Raw genomic sequence first — 23,507 nt, 5'->3', positions numbered from 1 at the left:
CATCAGATTCACCTGGTTCTACTTCAAATCCCATGCCACTTTCCTTGACGTTGACCTCCATCTGTCCAATGGCCAGCTTCACACATCTGTCCACATTAAACCCACCAACAAGCAACAATACCTCCATTATGACAGCTGCCACCCATTCCATATCAAACGGTCCCTTCCCTACAGCCTAGGTCTTTGTGGTAAACGAATCTGCTCCAGTCCAGAATCCCTGAACCATTACACCAACAACCTGAAAACAGCTTTCGCATCCCGCAACTACCCTCCTGACCTGGTACAGAAGCAGATAACCAGAGCCACTTCCTCATCCCCTCAAATCGAGAACCTCCCACAGAAGAACCCCAAAAGTGCCCCACTTGTGACAGGATACTTTTCGGGAGTGGATCAGACTCTGAATGTGGCTCTCGAGCAGGGATACAACTTCCTCAAATCATGCCCTGAAATGAGATCCACCCTTCATGAAATCCTCCCCACTCCACCAAGAGTGTCTTTCCGCCATCCAACTAACCTTCGTAACCTCTTGGTTCATCCCTATGAAATCCCCAAACCACGTTCCCTACCCTCTGGCTCCTACCCTTGTAACTGCCTCCGGTAGAAAACCTGTCCCATGCACCCTCCCACCACCACCTACTCCAGTCCTGTAACCCGGAAGGTGTACACGATCAACGGCAGAGCCACGTGTGAAAGCACCCACGTGATTTACCAACTGACCTGCCTACACTGTGAAGCTTTCTATGTGGAAATCACCAGCAACAAACTGTCCATTCACATGAATGGACACAGGCAGACAGCGTTTGTTGGTAATGAGGATCACCCTGTGGCTAAACATGCCTTTGTGCACAGCCAGTACATCTTGGCAGAGTGTTACACCGTCTGTGTTATCTGGATACTTCCCACTAAACCAACCTATCACAACTCCAGAGATGGGAACTTTTCCTTCAGTATATCCTCTCTTCCCCTTACCCACCAGGCCTTAACCTCTGCTAATTTGAAGTTGCCGCTGCTCATACCTCACCTGTCATTCAACAACATCTTTGCCTCTGTACTTCCGCCTCGACTGACAACTCTGCCCAAACTCTTTGCCTTTACAAATGTGTGCTTGTGTCTGTATATGTGTTGATGGGTGTGTGTGTGTGTGTGTGTGTGTGTGTGTGTGTGTGTGTGCGCGCGCGCGAGTGTGTACCTGTCTCCCCCCCCCCCCCCCCCCCCAGGTAAGTCTTTCCGCTCCCGGCATTGGAATGACTCCTTACCCTCTCCCTTAAAACCCACATCCTTTTGTCTTTCCCTCTCCTTCCCTCTTTCCTGATGAAGCAACTATGGGTTGTGAAAGCTTGAATTGTGTGTGTCTATCAACATACCAATGCTTCCGTTTGGTAAGTTACATCATCTTTGTTTTTAGATTTATTTTATTTACAATATTATATTACCAAAAAATGCAATGGCAATTTGCAACAATGCAACAAATGTTAAATATTGTACATTACATAAATTCCACATACCTTATAGAAACTGAGCTACATTCACATAAATGGAAGTACATTAGAATTTTGAAGATTTTACTTACAAAGCAGCCCAGTAATATGAAGTTTGTTGGCGTTTCTCTCTTCTTGATATGTAAAGCCACCAGTATTACAAGACTTAGAATAAAGGCAATTGATAACAGCCAGTCACTGTGAAAGAAGGAACCACATATGTAAGTAAATTCTTAAATTTTGTTTCAATATACGTTTGTCTATGAAATAATAACCTAAATAGTTTTATCAGATGTTTAATGTGTGTTAAAAATGGAAAACACTTTACCATTTTGCCTTGAAGCCAATGTATAAACACTATGGTCCATTAACAAAAGAGCAGAATGGTAACATTAAGCAGTTTGTGAGGGTGAATTTCTGAACAGTTGTGTTGCTTAATGACAAAATGACAACTACATCCAGTGTTATCAGGTACATGATATTTTTTAAATCTTTGATTATATACCATAGATTTTCATTTATCGTATGTTATTCTGTTCACTTGGTTAAATGTTTTCTTATTTCACTACAGAGCATTAATACAGTTACAAACTGAGTAAAAGAGATTATTAAGTTACTCACTTATTGTGAACAGCTGCACGAACTGGTGGACTTGTCATACAAACAGTTGCAACAACAACGGTGATCAACAACTGGCCGGTGAGTAACCCATAGACTTTGCGCAGGAAGCCTGTAAAGAAATTACGGTCCACTACAATGTGATAAGTGACTGGCTGTTTCAGTGATGGACTAAACACTGAGAAACTGTTTTAGAATCATGACTGCCGAAGTCTTTACACCGCAAACATTTAAATTACCCATTAATATCTTCCACAGCACAAATTACAGGTAATAACAAGAGATGAACATTGTTTTTGAACATAAAACTATGAATACGAATCAGGCTGTCAGTACAGCAAGTCATATCCTGTTTACATTATCTATTAGTCTAACAGTAATAAATGGATTTGTTTCCTTGCCAGGTGAGTGTGTAGCTAAAAATATGGCTCATGAGGGACAATTTTTTTATCTAGACTGAAAACATTAAGGAAGAAGAGAGTATGGCACTTACTAGAATAATGGCTAGGTTTACATTTGAAAGTTCATTCTCTCCTTACAAGAAGAATGGAACTTTCCTAGATTCAAAGCATGAATCACTGTATGCACCCTAAAAAGCACCTCTAATTGAAAACTCCTGCATAATGGAAGGCACAAAGAATTTCAACATTCTATGTCTACCTACGAGGGTATGTTAATTATTATCCGCGTAGCAGTTATAAAATTTTGTTGTAATCAAATAGGGAACTTACAAGAACATCATTTTTCAACATAATCTGTTTGTGTTTCAACGTACTTGGTCCACTGTTGTACAAGCTTCCTGACGCCCTCATAAAAGAAAGTTCTCAGTTGAGCTGCATGCCAGGAATGCACCGCTTCTTTCACTGCTTTGTCTGAGGCAAATCGACAGCCCCTTAATGCCTGTTTGAGTGGACCAAACAAGTGATAGTCAGAATGGGCAAGATCGGGATTATATAGAGGATGATCCAGAACTCCAAATTTGAGTTTCTGGAGCGTTTCAACAGTGTGGACAGAAGTATGTGGACGGGCATTGCCATGCAACAACACGACACCTTTTGACAGCAATCCTCGGCACGTGCTTCGAATTGCAGGCTTTAGCTTGGCAGTAAGCATCTCACTGTGACGTACACTGTTTATTGTTGTGCCCCTTTCCCCATATGTTCCAGTACTGGACCTTGTGCGTCCCAAAAAACCTTAAGCATCAGTTTTCTTGCGGACCGGTTGGGTCTTAAACTTTTTCTTGCATGGCGAATTTGGATGTTGATACTCTGCCATTTACTCTGTGGCTGTTAATGATGGATCCATGTTCTGTCACCAGTAATGATCCTGTCTAAGAAGTTGTCCCCTTCGTTACCATAGTAATCCAAATGTTTTTTGCAGATGTCCAAGTGTGTTTGTTTATGCAACTGTGTGAGTTGTTTTGGGACCCATCTTGCACAAACTTTATCAAACCCAAGTCTGTCTGGATGATTTTGTAGGCAGAACCACGACTAATTTGCAGACAATGTGCCACCTTGTTAATAGTTAATCGTCTGTATAAGAGAATCATTTCACGTGGATGCTCAATGGTTTTTTTTCATTTGTGGTGGTAAATGGTCGTTCAGGTCCTTCATCGTGTGTAACACTTGTGCGACAATTTTGGAATTTTTCAATCCATTCGTAGACACTCTGTTGTGTCAAAACACTGTTCCCTTACTGTATCGAAAGTCTTTGATGTATTTCAACCCCTGATATGCCTTCTGACCACAAAAAACGGATTACTGAACATTGCTCTTCTTTGGTGCAAATAGACAGTGGAGCAGCCATGAGTAACAGCACGGCAGCAACAATGAAATCAACCTAGCAACTTTAAGATTGCAAACAACAAATAAACAAAGCATGTGTCACCAACCTAAGATGACAGTACTACCATAATAAACAAAAATATAACTAAACTGTGGATAATAACTGACTTACCCTCACACATTACAAATTGCAAATATATAAACTTTTCTCTATGTGTAATAAATACTGCCAACTGAATAACACACCACACAAGGTGATGCACTAGGCTGTCATTGGGGAGGAATGGGGTTCAACATCATCATTTATCCACAGGTTTCCTCTGTTTCCCTTAATAATATAAAGCAAATGCACAGATAATTGCTCTGAAAAGTCTATGTCTGACTTTCTTCCCCACCTCTGCCCAATCTGAGTTTGTGGCCCAACTATTGACCTTTTAGTTAACAGAACATTAAACCTAACCCTTTTCTTTTCCCATTACTTCTCAGAGCAATACTTTCACATGAAATTATTCAAAAATAATTATTTATGAAGGAAGCAGACTTTGCTTTTACTTAGTAAAGCTTTCATCAACCTGAAAGTTGTTTTAACAACACAGTGCTTTACCAAGCACGCTCCGAATGCCCTTGCCTTGCAATTCAAAGTGGATTCTGAAGCATACTGTTCCTTCATATTAACAAACCATCACCAGAAGCTAAAGAAGTGGAAAAAAAAATCTGTATGATTAGAGGAGGATTGCACCTCGATCCGACATATCCACATGCACCACTGAACCTTACTACTTTATTTTTGAAAATATTACGTTTTGCTAACTAAGAGACAGTGAATTTTAATGTCCAGTATATCTACACATGATGAATATGCTTTCAGAGAATGGATATATGATTTTTGGCATATACTTTTAATGTCAGATTCCCTCGTCAGTGGAGTACTTTGTTACAAGCATTTCAAAGCATGTAAGTTGTATTATTTGAATACATGAAGCTGCTTTGAAATGTTCATTGGCACTGTGAGATTTGTCTGAAAACAACTATATAGGAAACATTCTGACAAAAGTTGGAGGTGTTCAGAAACTATTAATGTATCCACCAATACCTCTCTGCATCTTTTACCATGTGTTCATATTAGCCTCACCTGTTCAAATAAACTCCACTTGACAGTATGGGGGTTCAGTATTTGAAAGAAAGTCACGTAAGTGTCAACACTAAGAAAACAGCATAGTGGATTTCAACTCAGCAACACATACAGTTTTTGCAACGCAATTGTGCGTTGTAACTGATATTGCCGGTAAAGAGAATTGCGTAAAATTCCTGGGTATAACAATATAAGAGACACTTCAAGGGAATGTGCATGTTCACTTTCTAATTGGCAAACTGATTAGAAATATACTTGCAATAAATACACTTGACAAATAATGCAATGCTACTAGCAACTGCTTATTGTAATATGGTATCATCCAGTACAAACTATTAAATAAAAATACTTGTGTACTTTGACACGTTCCACATCATTACGAAAGAATCGTGTTCATGATCCATGGAACAAGTAATATAACTAACTAACTAACTAACTAACTGAGGTGCCACAACAAAACAGACATTTGCAAGCTATTAAAGATGTGGAAAAAGGCTATTAGAATAATTTGTCATGAAAATGTAGAGCCTCATATAATGATTTATTTCAGAAAACTGGAATACTAAGTATTAGAGAGGGCATGTTGTATGTGGTGGCGTGCTCTAGCGTGGGATGTTTATTTTATTGAATTATTTGTAAGTGTTGTTAGTGATATTGGGAGTCCTTTGACACTGTTTGTGACAATAATATTAGAGGGGTTTGCTGTGGTTTCTCAGTGAGTTATTTTTATGTTGACAGTTACGGACAATGTAGATTCATTTTCAGGTTTGGAGTTATTGGTGTAGTGCGTTGTTTACGGCCGAAGATTTAATTTTACGTTTCATTTTTTGTTAGTTATGTATGTGATGACAACAATCAAGAGCAGGTCGCAACATGTCGCTATGGGGGAAGACATGTTGAGAACTATTAAATTCCTAAAGTTGTTCAGTTTAACTGCTGAGTATGTGAAGTGTTACAATCATGGAGAATGTGCGAGACTGACCCAAGTTGCTGCATCTCAGGCAAGGGACCAGTGTATGTGATGATGGCAGTGGGACATGTATGGCATTCTGTCAGGAAAGGTCCATTTATAGATTATGTGTTAGCTGACTTTGCTCGGTAAGCATGTTTTTATGTTTCTTTTATTATTTTTTAATTGTTGTATGTGTGATATGTGTGTTTACGTGCATAATGGGTGGTTCACGGTTACTAAAATTTGTGTTACTGCAATTTTTACGTATGTTATGGTTGTGTTGTTAGTTGACTGTAATTACATTGGATTGTAAGAGATAGGTATAATGGCATTTGTTTTACCTAAGATGTTGAGGTTATTTTTTTATATTTATCATATAAGCGAGTTTTGGTTTTTTTGGTACCATGTAAACAGACTGACTGATATTAATACCGGCTTTATTTAGTTATCATATTTTTCACTCTCTGTATCGGTCTTGCTTCTTGACAGTTTCCCGTATGATGTGTCTCGGAATTTTTGTAGTGGTATCGAATTTTCAAGTTGAGCTACACAGCTCAACTCTGGTTGTCAATACCACATTTTCATTAGCTCTCATGACTTTTTTGTAGTGCAGTTCCTTTCAGAATTGCTGTATCAGTTTTATGTTATATCACATTTCTGTCATCATTGAGTTTCGTATATTTCACTATTAGAAGTGATTTTGCAGTAGTTGTATTAGATATTAGTTTGTCCCCACTCAAGATACATACTCTCCTGCAGTACTTCCTGATGTTCAATATATATTACACTGCTTCACAATTGCTAAGGAACAGCTGCCAACTGCTATAGAATAATCAGCAATTGCTACTACAGAACATCCAACCAACAATAGTAAAAGGAAATGTAGAGGGCACAATGTGTCAACTGCAGTGAAGCTTGTGCACAAATGCTCTGTATGCATCCGACATTTCATGCAATACAGTGCTTAACGAACATTGTTGTGAACCAATTAGGGTGACTTTCTGTGTGGCTTGGTAACATTTCTGCAATGCATCATTCGAGTGCTTACAACCAAGGACGAGCAGCTGGATGGCTCAAACTCAGTCAAAATGTCATTATTGTGGCCACGGTAATGTGTGCGTTCAAAAGCATCAGCTCACAATTAAAAAAGGCCACTTATGGTGGAAATGGTATGTGAAAGCATGTTGATGGACCAACACACTGCAAGAGGAAGTACCATTTGCAGCAATTAACTCAGGCTGGTTTGTATGCTCGGAGGCTGTTACATGAATCCCACTTCGATAATAAAAAAAAAAAAAAGAAGAACGAGTTCATCAGTGTAAGAAATATTTTGGTTGGGGTTATTGACAGTGGTCTATTTTGATGGTCTTCAATAAATATCGCTTCACTGTAGTGAGTGATTCTAGCTACCATATAGGGAGGGGAACATGTTAAACTCCATTGAATGTTTATGAATGTCATCAGTATGGCATTATGGTGATAGCAGTCATTATGCAAAATTGACAGAAACAGCTGCGTATGTTTGTGCAAGGCACAGTACAGCACCACTGCAGGGAGATTATTCTGGCTCATGTCCATCTGTTTCGGAGTGTGGTAGGTCCTGATTTTCTGTTTATGGACAACAATGCCCACCCACATAGGACTGCTGAGATGTCGGACACATTGGAAAGTTAAAATATTGAACATATAGAATGGTCGGTGTGATGTCTTCAGTCATACGACCACACCGCCACCTGAGGGATTGATCCGCCGGATGCGATTCTCTCGATAAATGGAACAGAAGAACGGCTGTGTTAGCCAAAGAGTACACAGCCAGTCGCAGTACTTATGCTCGCCGTGAGGCGCTCCTAGGCCACTTCATATGCAGCAGGATAGTAGTGCAGTTGCGCCAGTCTTCAGTTCGTAGCCACACTCAGTGGTCAGCTAGTGCTGATGTTGGTCATTGTCTGCAGTTCAATCATTGCTGCAATCAAGTCTTTGTAGCTCCGTTCCAAGTTAGTCTTCAAATTCATCGGATTCGACATTGAAGATTATGAAAGATTAATTCGTCACTGCAAGATTTGTGACTTGTAAATTATGTCATTCTACAGATGCTTGTTCTAGTCACGGCTTCTATAATCGTCACCCAACTGATCATGGACTACAGCAAAGTTAAGTAATAAATACTTTCTTATTTTGTACTCCTGCTAATTAATTGTGTTTTTCTGTTGTAGCTACCAAGCAGTCTTGGCATAGTAGAAACTACATTTCCACCTCCTTGGCTACCTCATATTTGCCACCTCATGTTAATGGACTCGATTATAGTGAAAGATCAAGAGCCAACAGGTCTGTGTACTCACCAGATCTAAACTGCAAAGAGCATGCCTCCGACACTCTTCACAGATGTGTTTCTCTCTGAATGCCTCCTTCCTGAACCATGCAAGAAGTGAAAACCATGTTGACAGAGGAGTGGGATAGTATCCTCCAATGATTTCATGACAGTTTGGTAGCCAGCATGAATAACAGCTGCAAAATGTGTGTTAGTGCCCCAGGAAGATATCTAACTTTATGCTGGAGTTGGACCTGTGTCAAACATGAATGTTATTTATGTCTTCTCCTGCTTTCCCATGAGGTGAAATCTGGACCAGTTTTTGTTATAAGTGTATCACGCCACCTGTATTACATACATATTGTTGTTTTGTGTCATGCATCATTGCCAGTGATTATTCCTTTCCAACGCCGTCTCTATTCCTTAGTAACTGTAAACAGCTTTCTTAGTTAGGAGTCTGACAATGAAATAGTTCAGTCTCTAAGAAAAAATGCCTTGAATCAGTGATGCATTACATACTTCAGGTAAGATTGGGCTTATTATGTGGGAACAAATCATTAGTACTCTATTGGAAACATCATCAAAACCAGATGCACTTTTTATTTTTGAGAGATTAATTAATTTTCTTAATTTCGGAAGGAGAAGCTGCTGATACAATCAAATGACTGAATTTCATGAAGGTTGCTCTTTCAACGTACTATTGTGATTTTTCTCTTTACCTGTTAGTCACTATACTTTCTACTCCATTCACGAAATTATTATTAAGTACAACTGCTATCTGTACTCATCATTTTCAAATAATGACATGAATTTATAATGGAACAAATTAAATTTTGTGTGAGCCTTTGGTTTATCATATATTTCATCACAGGTTCTCTCTTGTAAACTATTCCTGAAAAACATTTGTACTGGAGTCATTAATTAGTCTAACTGATTTCCACATACTGTTATTTATCCTAACTATGTATGCATCATAATCACAGAGAGCATTTGTTGCTGGGTAAACAGTTATTTTCATGTCTTGAGCTTCAGCACAGAAAATACTATCAATTACGGTTCTACTGTCTTTATCCACCCCCTTGGAAAGTTAATTATGGAAATCAAATTGTACGACCTAAAACAGGTTTTCACATCCTTTTCCCTTTCAGGATCCTTGAGAAAATCTACAATGAAGCCAGCAGAGACTTAACTGCTTGCTGCTGTCTGACATACAGCACAGAAAGCAATTAAGATTCCCCAGAAAAAGTTCAGAATTTTCCCATGGGGATCTATATACAGTTACAAAGTACCATTATGATAACTACTTTGTCAACTATTGTTCTCATCACCTTTCGAGAAAGGATTCAAATACTTGCCTCCCGTTTATCTGGAAATTCCTTCATCTCCTAAGTAAAAAAGAAATCTTGGAGGTCGTCTTTCTGGTGTCACGATACACTGTAGAGAAGTGTGCTGCAAACAACGATATTGACTTACAATACAAATTCCAGTTCTCACATTGAGATAGAGCAATTGAACACTTCATTATTAGTAGAATCAAGGACCTAACCTACCCTTTGCCGATTTGTTTGCAGCAAGAGAAAGTTCAATCCTAATTGGTGATACTTTTAAATCAGACAAAACGTGCCATTAATTTTACAGGCATGTATCTTAACAAGCTCTGGAGATTACTATCCTAAACCATAGCAGCAAATATACACCACCCAATTTTTCAATAAATTTACCTGATGGTATTCGACACACATGTGGAATTGGTGGAACTCTTACCATGATCTCTTTTTGCCCTCTTCAGTTAATTCAATATTTGTTGTTTTGGAAACAATGGGTTGCTTTCAGCATTGTCCCAAAGACTGTGAGAAGAGTGTTTCAATATGATGCACTACTTGCCCTTCCTGAATGGTGCTCCAATGTTTGAACACTGGTGTCCACTTAGCCTGTCTAAATAGCTATCTATGCTAAATTCTCTCTTCTGCCATTTAGCAATTTACTAAGCAACTGCTTGCAAATTAGAGGTAAGTGGAAATGTGTAAGTGGCATGCCACATCCAGCACAAATATGCCCATTCTACACCAATCTCTTTTCCCAAGAGGATGTTCTTTCTGTGGAGGTAATATCTACAGTACCTGACAAATGGAGTCAAAAATTTTGAAACTGTGATACACACAAACAGAAACATCTTTCCTCTACTAAATGTGGCTTCCACTTACATCCTGTTAACTTCCTTTCTCCCAACCTTTTTGTGACTTTTTCCTTCTTATCTCTCCAGAAAGATAGGTAACTTGTACTGGTCTAAGGTGAAGGGCTGAATCATTCTCTCAGGCAGCTTTTGTATTCCAAAGTTTCTAAGGTCTTCTGAACACCTACCAGATAAAAATCTACTTTGCAACATTTGATGACTTTATCATCATTTTCTTACTCTAATATCTGCATTTGTTTCACTGTGGCTGTCCAAGCAATTGGAAGTATTTGTGTGTTGATGATTGAATAGCACAAAGTTCCCATAATCTGCAAGTGAAAAAGGAGTTCACTCAAGTAGACTAGTTCATGGTACAAAGATGACATCCATGGGATTAATCCTGAATAATTTAGGTTGAAGCACATATACCTGTTTTGGAAATTACCCAGTAAAGAGTTTTGAAAAGTAAACATACTATAATATGTGACTTTACCTGACACAGTGTGCTATATGACAATTTTTTTGTTGGATAAGGCATTAGGTTGTACTGTTTCGAATTTTTTATGTCACCTGTACATGTGTGTATTCAGTGGTGCAACTCCAGCTTTCAAGAATTCTTGCAATTAAGGTATTTAAACTAATATCATCAGGGTAAGAGTTAGATCACACACCCCTTGCCACCCCCAATGAGTCATAGCTGATGTGGGTAATATGCACCAAACTACTCGGCAAAGGTTTCTCTATTATCTAATACAAAACTCCTAAATTTAACCTGCAGCCATATATATTTATAAAGAAAACTACATTAAATACGAAATGAGTTCACTATGATAGCTTCATAGCGAGCTTAGAAATTTCTGAATGAATCCACAAAAACAGGATTCACAGGTGGTTGTATTATGATATGCGCTAAATGTGGGCTACATTACTGATCAATTTGTTAAAAAAACATTCATATCATATAATTATTTTACATCATTCGGATTATTGCATCTACTTTCCTGCAAATTTTTGAGCATCTTTGTGACACATAACTTTCCACTATTTTTGCCCAATTTTGTTCATGGATGGTGGTGTCGGTGGTGGTTAGTGTTTAATGTCCCGTCAACAACGAGGTCATTAGAGACAGAGCACAAGCTTGAGTTAAGGAAAAATTGGGAAGGAAATCGGCCGTGCCCTTTTAAAGGAACCATCCCGGCATTTGCCTGAAATGATTTAGGGAAATCACGGAAAACCTAAATCTGGATGGCTGGAGACGGGGTTGAACCGTCGTCCTCCCGAATGCGAGTCCAGTGTGCTAACCACTGCGCCAACTCGCTCAGTTTGTTAATGGAAGGAATGGGAGAGCTAACTGGAATAAAAGACTGATAATGCTGCCAGGTCTACAAATCAGCACAGTATATTTGGCAAACTTATGTCGGTGAGTGTCCCCTGAGGCTTTTGCAATAGCAACAGCTGAATGAAACCCTCATAGCTGTATTTGATTTGACACGACATACAACCAGAATATTAAAAATAACTGTCAAAATGTTTCGCAATAAACAGGGCTGTGTAAATCAACAGCAACAAAAGTGATGGAGTTTGATTACATCCACCACCCACTCAAGCAACAGTTCTTGGCGAAGGGGGGGGGGGGGGGTAATAATAGAGAAGCTCATTTCTGAGACTATGTTCATGCACTCCATATTGTAAAGCAATGGCAGAATTTTTGAGTAGCATGAAATAAGAGAGAACACTGTCTCACTATGGGACATTCTGCACGAGTCCAAGTATGAGGCCAATATCTGTTACTGATTTGAAAATGGCCTTCAATTAGTTGTAAACTGCAGTTAGGTCAAGAACCAGTAAACTGGTACACTGGTGCAAACTAACCAGGTTGAAAAAATAAAATAAAAAGTAACTACATAAGGCACTGAGAATTGCCATTTGTCACAATATATGTACAACACAGCTGTCACCAAAACAATTGTGGTACTTAATTGTACAATGATGAAAAACGAAGTATAATAGGTCGTAAAATTATTCATTACAGCCATTTTTCTGCAGCGGGGATAAAAACACCTCATACAAACAAAACAAAGTAGCTTCATATAAACGGAAATGAACATTCATTCACTAACCGAATAAATAGTCAACACAGACCTAACTGAAGCACTCTCAGCTAAAGGCTAATTGTCAATAATTAATTTTACAAAAGTGTATATTGAAGTAGTACAAATCGAGATATTGCTTCCTAATTCTTACAAGTGCAGTCATAATTTTCGAATTTACCAAACACTGTGACAAACAGAAAACCAACTCAAATTTTGAATTTTGTCAACAAACAAGCTTGATTTCCGTGAAACCAAATGAATCTTGCAATAGTTAACGTTTATTCAGCAAATTAGGAGGAGGTGGCGAAGATAGCATTGTAACAAATTGCTGAACCTACTTACCCAATCGAATTTTAAGTCCTGCTTGCTTCACATTATTGTTGTAGGCGAAGTCTTCTGTTATAACTGGTTTACCACCAAATTCCACGTCGTCTTGAGCGAACATCAAGGGTATACTTGCCATTTTACTGATCTGTAGACGACAAATCGTTTTCTCAAGACAGCTGGCTTATGACAGCGAAAGTTGCTATATTTCAGTGCGTGCTTAGGTAATTGCTATTGAGAATATATCTATACAATTATTTTCAGAGCAATGTAAATTGTATATTTTGATTGCATGCATAGGATAGCACCACGTAAACACTTCCGCCGGCATTATTACTTACTTTTTCGCACAGCTATAAACGTCACTCCCAAAACACAATCACCTGATGTCACTAAACTATGTTATAGCCACGAAGATAGTATTCTCGACTGCCACCTTTCGCGGCCAAAGAAGTTACAGAGTTTTACTGCCGACTGTCGTGAAGATTGTAAATCGAAGGACAGATGAAGCTTACACGAGAATTCCTCAAACGGAATACGTCTAATAGTTAAACTGTAGAGTCCTGATGTCCTCAGTAATTATTTGTTAGGCTATATTCACTGTTTTTGCAGACCCGTAATGTGACAGCGAGTATACAAGTTGCAGACATTTGGGCTGTAAAGGAGCGGCATACGGTCAATATTTATTGACAATACTAATTTGTCAAATATTTAATATATATTGAAGCCGACACACACTATTGATAACATTGACAAAAACTGCAGTTGACAAAGCGATTTTACAAGGTGAAGCTGTCGAACAGCCAAAAGAAAGCGTTTGTTGCAGTTATATTAGCTATAGCTTGCAATGAACAGAAAATAACGTAAAAGAGGAAATAGGTCCGAGATTGGTTAAAAAAAGGAGCGACTGGTCACATGTTAACTTTCTGACTGAAATCACAATCACGGACCCGAAAGATTTCATAAACTATTTTCTGATGAGTTCTGCATAGTATGACAAGATATTAACAGCAGATGAACAAGTTGTTTAACCAAAGAAAGAGTAGGATTCCAGGTAGAACTTAAGCACAAACCTCCGTCTCTATTTATAAAATTAAATGAATAAAAGACAGGACGATTTGACCTGTCTAAGAGAGTCACAGTGTAGCTGAAAAACTTGAACTGGCAGGATCCTGAAGGCAAACTTATGCTAATCTGCAAAAAATTACTTTAAAAGTTTCAGGGAAGAGTTTTAAATGAGAAATTTAGTCAGATATATACGAAATTCAGAAAATAAGTTACACATGTCATACCACACTAAAACTATTGCGCTACAAGAGTGGCACATTGCCAGAAGTGAATACATGGCCAGAATGTCACGAGGACACAATTCTGTCGCAGTATGCATAACAGGTACATCACACTGTGCGAACGAAATAGTGCAGCAACTGGAAATGTACTCCAAAGTGGAAGTACCTGGAACAGTACTCTTCTTGTAGACAGAAAATCCGTATTGCACACAGATTCAATGTGAAATTCTGGTGGTACATGGGCTAGTCACAGTGAAATGGTGCCAACAATTTGATTAAGGCCCCACAGACACAAGTGATACTGATCGGAAAGTTCAGATCTCGCACCATACCATTTCTATCTTTACGGCATGAAGGAATATTAGGGTGGGAAGAGATTTTCCGATGAAGGGGACGTTAACGTGGCGGTTCTCCAGCGGATGCATAATTAATAATCAGATTTCTGTCATTGGTCTATGGACGATTGGCATAATGTTCTAACTGTTGCTTACAAAAACTTGGTGGTTGTGTTGAAAAATAATGTCATGTGTCTGTGTAATATTGCCTCTGTAGGGACCGTGAAGGCAACATTCGGCTAATTATGCTGTGGACAGAAGCTTTTAAGTAATCAGTCTTCCATTTGGCCTAAATAGAAATAGAACAAGAAGAAACTATTGTGTGTGGTGCAATGGAAAGTGCCTTTTGTAATGCACTTAACAGTTGTTTGCTGTGTGTGGATGTAGATGTAGCTCTAGAAGAAAACAGAAGCCTTCTACATTGTTGATGCACATAGATGAAGATTGTGAGTAGATATCAAGATACAAGATTCATTGGGGTGCAATGAAACCATAGCTCACTGTTTTTTCTGTTATATACCACCTGCAGTGCAGTGCTGCCAAAGACAACACAGGGCACGGCCTACTTTTCTTGAAAATATGTGTGGCACCTGGGAACTAATTAAGATGCACTGGTAGAAGCTGATAAACTGTGGGAGCCGAAGAGAGTCGCTAATAAAATGACAGATAGTAAGAAGTTTGGAAGGACAGTAATGGCCCCTATCATTTGGAGAGTAACATCTTACTCTGGCCAGTGACATGAAACAGACGCAAAATAGTAAAACGGTACAGAAGAACGTAGACTGTACTGTCAAATTAGGATACTCTCAAGGCTGGCTAAAGACTGGGTGGTACTTGTAGCCATGATGAACGGAGGGACATATTTCAAAATCAAGGGAGAGTTGCCTACATTGTGCAGGATCCTAATTTGTACCTCTTGTTATATTCGACATTTAGTGAGATCACAGATAACTTTCCGCCTCTTGATGCTATATCACAGTCTAACATAACAATCGCGACTCTCTTTCTCGTATTTGTTACCCACAGAGAGTGTTTGTAGTGCCTTAACAATCGACGACAACTAAAAATGATACCAGATTTGTAATTATTTAGTTTGATAAGAACCTTGGGAGGTACAAAACGATAAATTGCAGGACACTTTATTTTAATTTCTCTGTTAACGTGCAGACATTTACTGAACATCGTTTTCCCTTACTAACAAAAAATTGCTATTAAATAGAAAGACGTTGTCCATCTATCCAAGGAAGCAGAGTCCTGTTCGCTGCACTTTCAGTCGAATCAGCGAATGTGGAAAGCAGGATATGTGTGTGGAATGTTATACTACACTGTTCAACGTACTAAATAAGCAATCACAACTGTAGCTCAACGAAAGACTACACAGACGTGACAATAAATCGTCAAAAGCAGTAAAACAATTTTGCGACACAGGGGAAACCAATTCCATAACTACTGCTAAATCCGAACTATAGACCGCAAGAATCTTCAACACATTCACTTTTGAAGCAAAAGTAATTACATTTATGAAAATTGTAGTGTGTGAGAAAGTCGAGTGGTGTGTAAGAATGGGTCGAATTTTTATACTCCATAAAAAAATTTTAAATGTCAGGGAAAGTGTCTTTGATAGAAACAGACGTCATCAGAAATATGAGCTCTCGTGAATGAAATACGTGTTTACAACTTTTTGCTTTCAACCGAATAAGCTGCAAGTATGCACACATTTGGAAGTATTTCTTCATGAATAAATTATAGCTTATGTCATTGAGTAAGTGTGGTTTGGCTATGTTTTCGTGTATTTCACAGTGATTCAGGTCTCCTGATTATTTACTAACGCTTGGAAAGCAAAAATTAATAACTAATTCGACAATTAAGTAGAAGATAAGTAAAAATAAACATTACAAAGACCGTAACTGTCTACTTTCTCGCCGCTTGGAGTGATAGTGTCGCTCCAGCTGTCAAATAGTAGCAACATTGGCACCAGAGAGTGTCGTGACTGTGTGTATCAGACTGGGCCTTTGTTGTCAGCTACGAGCTGTGTGTGCTGATGAACAGATAGTGTGACGACAATGTTGATTTTGGTGAAGATTACATCCTATTTTTTGTATACGTGGCGAGGACAATTGCTGTTATAAAGTAAATGGCAACATAATGTTTTATTAATGGGTACATACACAATAAATAACCTTAGGTTCCAGATAGTCCTGAATCTGTATTTGTGAGAAACTGAGGAAGTGAAAGTGGCGACATTGTCTAAAATATACCATGACAAGTCCTTGATATTGTACTGGTACAATTTGAGAAATTTGCATGCATAGTAAGCTTTGGTAGATGCATTTACCATTATTAGTTCAACACAATGTTTAGAAATGATAAGGTGAATTTTCTAATGTATTGTTTAATCTAAATTATTAATCAGATAAATGATTTGTATTACATTATGGCAATAGATGATTTTTTAAATGTTTTGTTTAGTGTAACTTATTAATTGGATAAATAATTTGTATTATAGTATAGCAACAGTAATGTGCTACAGGAAGTGGAACATAAATGAATTTAACTTAGCTGTAACTGTAGAATCTAATTAGGGATAAAGTATTAAATTAGTGTGCACACATGCAAAATGTGGCTAAGGCAACAATTAAGAAGTATACTGAAACAAAAAATAAAAATGCACATCTGGGTACAAAATTCTATTGCCACTGTGAAACATTTTAGAATGAAGTTGAAAATGAATTGAAAAAGCATTTCTTACATTTGAAGAAATAATGTTCAGTTTAAGCAGGTCAGCCATAAGAAAACTTTCTTTGACTTTGTGGCACAAAATGTGTTGAACCATAATTTAAATGCAGAAGAAGGCATTTATTGCAGGCAAAAAATAGAGTGAAGGTGCTCACACAGAAATAACGCTGAATCAAGGAAAACAATGAAAACTCCAATCAAAACTTTAAGATAGGCCCAAGGAGAAGTCCATAAAAAAACCAAATGAAGGAGAAGAAATTTAGAACTACAGCTCCATTTGGGGAAAGCAAAAGTTTTGGAAACTCTGAAAGGATGCCAATACATAAACTCGTTTGTAAAAAAAGCTGTGCAAGTAAAATCGAATGGAGGAAATGATTGGATGCATGAAATGCAAGATGTGGACCTATGTAAACTGTGCAAGGGTGCGGAAAAAAGAGAAAAAGTTATGATGCAGTGTCCACAAACAGTGATTAAGAAGTAAAATATGGAAAATTTCCTTAAACTTAGACTTGTAGATATCTTTAAGCTCTGGGACATCGTTTATAAGGGTCATACAATTCATTCACTGATTAGCAGAAATTAGGAAGCTAGATTCGTATTTTCTGCCACTTGCAGATGTTTAGAAAATTAAGTGTTGTATGTTTAGTTTCTCAGGCAGTCATTAAATCTGATACCAATACTAACATCCTGTAATTGAGTATGACATTGTTTAACAAATATATATCTTCCTATTAAGTTAACAGAAATAAAATCTAAAAAATGGTACAGTTTAGGCAACTTTCTACTATGTGTTCCAATATTTTAAAATGCATTATTTTACTTCTTATTACCATATGAAGGTAACGTCAAATAAAATTTTATTTCGCCAATTTAGACACTAATACATGCAATGTATCTTGATTTGTGAACCATTATCTCAGCTACATAGTCATCATTACTGAAGACACTAATACAACCTGTCATAGTTGAATCTTTGTAACTCACTTGTCATGACAAGCAAAAGTTGTAGCTTACATAGTCTCTCCATAACAAAAGTGAACATTTTTCAAACACAATCTAATTAGGCAGTGTATACATGAAACTCCCACATAACCAAGATAGTGTTACTATTGTTTTCACTAAGTGAGAAGAGTAAAGCAACCACTTTTCCACATTTTGAGTGTTGCCCGATTTACCAGCAAACAGCTATCAGCTGTTGCAGCTACTGACATGTGTAGACTGCCAGCTCATATTAGAAATAAGAAAGGGTCGAAAATTTTGAGAGAAGTTGCCCAGGACTACGCCACACAATAAAGTGAATTGACACACTGATTGAGGAAGCCTAATTTGAGTTGCATAAGAAGCATGAAGTCAAACAGTGCAACCTGGTAGAGAAATAAACACAGTGGCATATCTTAGTGGTTAAACATTAAAGCATACATGAAAACTCCACAGAATTATTGAAACATTGTAGATAAACACAGTTTAAAAATTAGTGTCAGGAAAATTAAACAGGATCACAAAAACAGCATGAAGTGAGGTAAATTGTTTCTGAGTTTAATACAAATGTATAACTGTTAGACTTTGAGAGTACTCTGACTGCCAAAATGTTTCGCTCAGCGACCTGCATCGACACGCGATTTTTAGGCGATCTTTGTAAACAAGGGTGTGAAGATAAATCTCTTTTGACAATACGGTGGCGTAAGCTCGTAATAATTCACGACCATTGTTGAAGAGAGCGAATGAATAAAACTATTGTACCAATCTGTGGGTAAAAATGTAGTTTTATAAAATATAATTATGCCAAATGCATTCTTCAAACTTTAAAAAAACGCACATCTTATTATTTTGATGATGTGTAATATTAAGTACTTTAAAATCACTGCATGTTCATTAGCACAAAATCCTAAACAGTGTTATTTTAAAGCTGCCAATTCACAAATTTCACATGAAAAAATGCGTTATGTTCCAAGACAGCACAGAGCCTGCAGCGTGTGCTAAATAAATAAATTTCTTCTGAAACTTCCTGGCAGATTAAAACTGTGTGGCAGACCGAGACTCGAACTTGGGACCTTTGCCTTTCATGGGAAAGTGTCCTACCAGTCCGATACCCAGTTTTAATCTTCCAGGAAGTTTCATATCAGCGGCCACTACGCCGCAGAGTGAAAATTTAATTCTGGAAAGACCCCCAGGCTGTGGCTAAGCAATGTCACTATATCCTTTCTTCCAGGAGTGCTACCTGCACAAATTTTGCAGGAGAAATGTGAAGTTTGGAAGGTAGAAGACGAGGTATTGACGGAAGTAAAGCCATGAGGGCATCTGTGGTGTCTCCGCAAGGCACCACACTGGCTAGGTTGTAGGCTTTAAATCGGTCACAGTATGTCAGTACACGTTGGAACCATGAGTCGCCACTGTCGACACTAGCAGACCGAGCGCCGCCACTTGGCTGGTCTTGCGAGACAAGCTAGCGCACTGGCCCAGTTCTACCGCCAACTTTAATAGGAATGGTTCACTTGTTATAGCTTCAGAGATCTCATTTGCAGAGACGCTAGTTAGCATAACCTCTAGATAAGTCAGTATCTCCGTTGTAGCCAGGCGCCACATACAGTTTTTGCATTGACAATTGAGCTATATATGTGAAGCAATCAGAATTGTAAAGAACTATTCGTAGTTCTGTCTATAACTGCACTTGTAAATGATTGTACAAAGTCAAGATCGACATTCACTGCTGATGTTGAATTAAAGCTAAGTATTTAATTGTATTCCTGTCTACTAACTTCTAATCACCTAGGATTTCCAGATACGTCCCATCAAGTATAGTACATTGATCCTCATGTGAGTCTACGTGATCAACGCATGCAATTAATGGCCAACCTTGTGATCAGACTAAGAGTCAAATTGCGTTATTCAGCAGAGTCACCGTTTTTCCATGAAGCCCATAGTTCCACCTTATACATAAAACATCATGTGTCACTCTTGTATAGCTCAGTTGGTAGAGCACCTGATTGTGAAGGGCAGAGGTCCCAAGTTCTAGACTCGGTCTGGTACACAGTTTTAATCTGCCAGGAGGATTAAAAACAAAGTCTATATCCGTCTGAATACTTATTAGAGTGCAGTGTAAAAATGTGAAGTAGATTGGTCAATAATCTATAGATATTTGGACACACACACACACACACACACACACACACACACACACACATACATATATATATATATATATGTGTGTGTGTCCAAATATCTATATATAGTGTGTGTGTGTGTGTGTGTGTGTGTGTGTGTGCATCCATAATTGTTTAAAATGTTTACCCTGATATGACAATGTAAATCTTCATTGGATACAGTAAGTGAAATATGTGTTGCACCACATCTCTCTCTCTCTCTCTCTCTCTCTCTCTCTCTCTCTCTCTCTCTATATATATATATATATATATATATATATATATATATATATATATATATATGTGGTATATAAGCACATATATACTAAATAAAGGGCAAGTTACTTGCAAAAGCCTCGAAAATTTCTTGACCAATTTACTTTAAATTTTTACACAATACTAATAAACCTTGGGATGGATATAAGCTACATATTGTAATGTATATGGAATACAAATATTATTTAAAATCTTTTCTACTGTAGGGGTAAAGACAAGCTGGTGTGGCAAGAGACTGAATACTGGCTTGATATTTTGTATGTCACCAGAGGAGCAGATGTAATAGTTATTTCAGTACCTCAGTGTATCAAATGTTTGTGTAAGATTCAAAATTTAATGAGTAGAGGCATAAGCGGAATAACTCATGTTTCATTTACTGTAGCCAATAAAGTGTGACATTGTTTTGTTATCAGGGTAGACATTTGTGGACACCAGATATATATGGTAAACATATGAATATGGTGTCCATAATTGGTTACCCTGATGACAAAACAATGTAACTCTTTATTTGATACAGTGAAGGAAATATGCATTATATCACATAGGCCTCTACTCATTAAGTTTTGAATCTTACATAAACATTTAATATAGGTACTACAAAATGTGGCAATAAAGAAACTGGACTCATGCTCTAACGGTTTACTGAGAAAACTTACACAACCGAAATGTTGCCCCCTTCACTATAGTCCTCTCACTGATCGCTGCATCACTCTATGAGAATTTTCCACTGTTGGAAGCAGTGCAGCAAGTCTTTTTCTGTTATGCTTTGACAAGGTGGATGTTCTATCACTAGAATGTTGTATTTCGCCAAAAACCCCTTTACAGATATCGCTTTATGGGCTGGCACTTAAAAAAGAATCCATGTGTGATTCTTCCATGGATCTGATCTTCTTCGTTGCATACGTTCACAGAGTTACATAATAAACTTGATTGCCAGTCGGACCCTTAGGCACTCAATCAATTTAGATAATCCCTCGGATATCGAAGAAAACATTCATCATTGCTTTGAATTTTGATTTTCTGATGCACAGTTTCTTCTTCTTATGGGTTTGAGAGCTCTTCCAGTGCATAGATTACCGCTTAGTCTCTGTACCATATTGGAATATACATGTTTCATCACACGTAATTACTTTCATGAGGTCATCTGGGTCTTTTCAATGTTTTCAATAGTGAGAACACAGCAGTCCACTCGATGTTGCTTTTGCTGGTTTCTGAGGATTCTTGGTACCACTTTAGCACAAACCTTTGTTATGTCCAGAACATCGTTCAAAATCAGTTTAAAGGTTTCTTTATAGATGCAGGAAAGTTCTGGAATTGTTCGAACGCTGGGGCAGTGGTCTTCTCGAACAATTCTGCTGATCCTCTCCACATTCTCTTGAGTGTTCGAAATGGAGGGACGGTCTGGTTTCGGATCGTCTTCGACGTGTTCCTTCCCATCCTTGAACCTCTTAGCCCACTCGAAAACTCGCGTATGAGATAGACACTGATCACCATCAACATGTTTTAACAAATCGTAAGTTTCTGTAGCCGATTTTCTAGGTTTTGTGAGGAATTTGATGTTATCACGTTGTTCCACATAAGAACGTGACGTAATTCCGTTGGAACTCAGACACACGACCGATTTCTAAGAAGGCTCACAGCGCCATGAAATTTTGTGTGTGTGTCAGGGAGAGTGATAAAGAGAAGAGTGGGAAATAACTTATTATTTCCCACTCTTCCCCTTTGTCACAGTCGAATCTGGAAAAGCGCACAACAATCAGTCTGGTTTCCTTGTTGCCACACCTTGTACTCTTCAATGCTGAAATCAATTCAACATTGGCACCCCTAGTGAATGCAAAAAGTCAAGCCAGTATTCAGTCTCTTGCCAAACATTCTGCAACATTTCTGGTGTGATTGTGTCAATGACATCTCTCATGTGTTGTTGCAGTATCACAATATCAGGAACTGCTGTTTTGTACACAATATCTTTCACACACCCCCAAAGAAGGAAATGTAAGAGGGTAAAATCAGATGATCTTAGGGGCCATGAAACTGGGCTGTCAGTGCCAAACAAGCTGTTTGGAGGGGGGGGGGGGTCATTAAGAAGATCGTGGATGTGTATAGGGAAACATACCTATTTACATTGCTTTCAGGAAAGAATAATGGGCCAATCACTCTGTCACACATTAAACCACATTTCACATTAATCTTTGGACTGTTCCAAATGTGTTGTTTGCAAACCAATTTATGCACTGTAGTCTTTGGCACTTAAAGCTGCTATGAAGTGTGCCTAATCGATTTCTGTGGCGACCTCATAAATATGGTTTGAAATGCCTGCACGGTCTCATCCAAAATAAATGGACTTTCGTTGATTGTCCGTTTCTGAACCTACCCCATTGCCAAAAGAGTTTCCATCCACGTCTGATTAATTTTACATCAGGTGCTTTCTTTCCATGGGACACAAACTTACGCTGCACATTAATCGGTGATTAAAAGTTTGAGCTACATTGGTCACTAACATTTCAAAATTTTTGGTAACAGCATTAAATATCGGCTTGTCTTAATAGAGTAGTGTAGATTTTAAATAATTTTTGAATTCCATATACAGAATGTTTAGAAAAAAGTGTCGAATACTTTGAGAGGCGGTAATATTAATCGAAACAAGAGAGTTCAATAAATGTGGATCCGGAAACGCATACCTTCCGAGATAAACACGTGTTCATAGGAAGGGCTTGCGCCATGCTTGGTCGTATATATTACACAGTCGTTGCGTTGGCGCTCTGGCAAATGTGTCTACAAGGTATTATGGTGCCTTACTCACATACTCTACCTACCAATAGGTAGTCTGCAGTCAGTTGAGTGGTTCGAGTCATACTGTACTCTACGTTAG

At 38.1% G+C, this 23,507-nt stretch overlaps 1 protein-coding gene across 1 annotated transcript in view; it reads right to left on the bottom strand.

The window, feature by feature from the left end:
* The window catches only part of LOC126353950 (protein lifeguard 4-like), a 30,166-nt gene extending 16,856 nt beyond the window's left edge, over positions 1–13,310 (bottom strand). Inside the window, exons 1-4 of the mRNA XM_050003245.1 lie at positions 13,204–13,310; positions 12,881–13,010; positions 2,100–2,208; positions 1,571–1,676 (exon numbers count right to left, since the gene is read on the bottom strand). Of these exons, the coding sequence (XP_049859202.1) occupies positions 1,571–1,676; positions 2,100–2,208; positions 12,881–13,001 (336 nt within the window). The 5' untranslated portion in view covers positions 13,002–13,010; positions 13,204–13,310. The remainder of the gene's footprint in view (positions 1–1,570; positions 1,677–2,099; positions 2,209–12,880; positions 13,011–13,203) is intronic.
* Positions 13,311–23,507: the final 10,197 nt, after the last annotated feature.

The sequence above is a fragment of the Schistocerca gregaria genome, chromosome 3 (assembly GCF_023897955.1).
Source record: "Schistocerca gregaria isolate iqSchGreg1 chromosome 3, iqSchGreg1.2, whole genome shotgun sequence".
NCBI lineage: Eukaryota > Metazoa > Arthropoda > Insecta > Orthoptera > Acrididae > Schistocerca > Schistocerca gregaria.
Note: the sequence above shows the minus strand (reverse complement) of the source record. Positions and strands in the feature narration are given on the sequence as shown.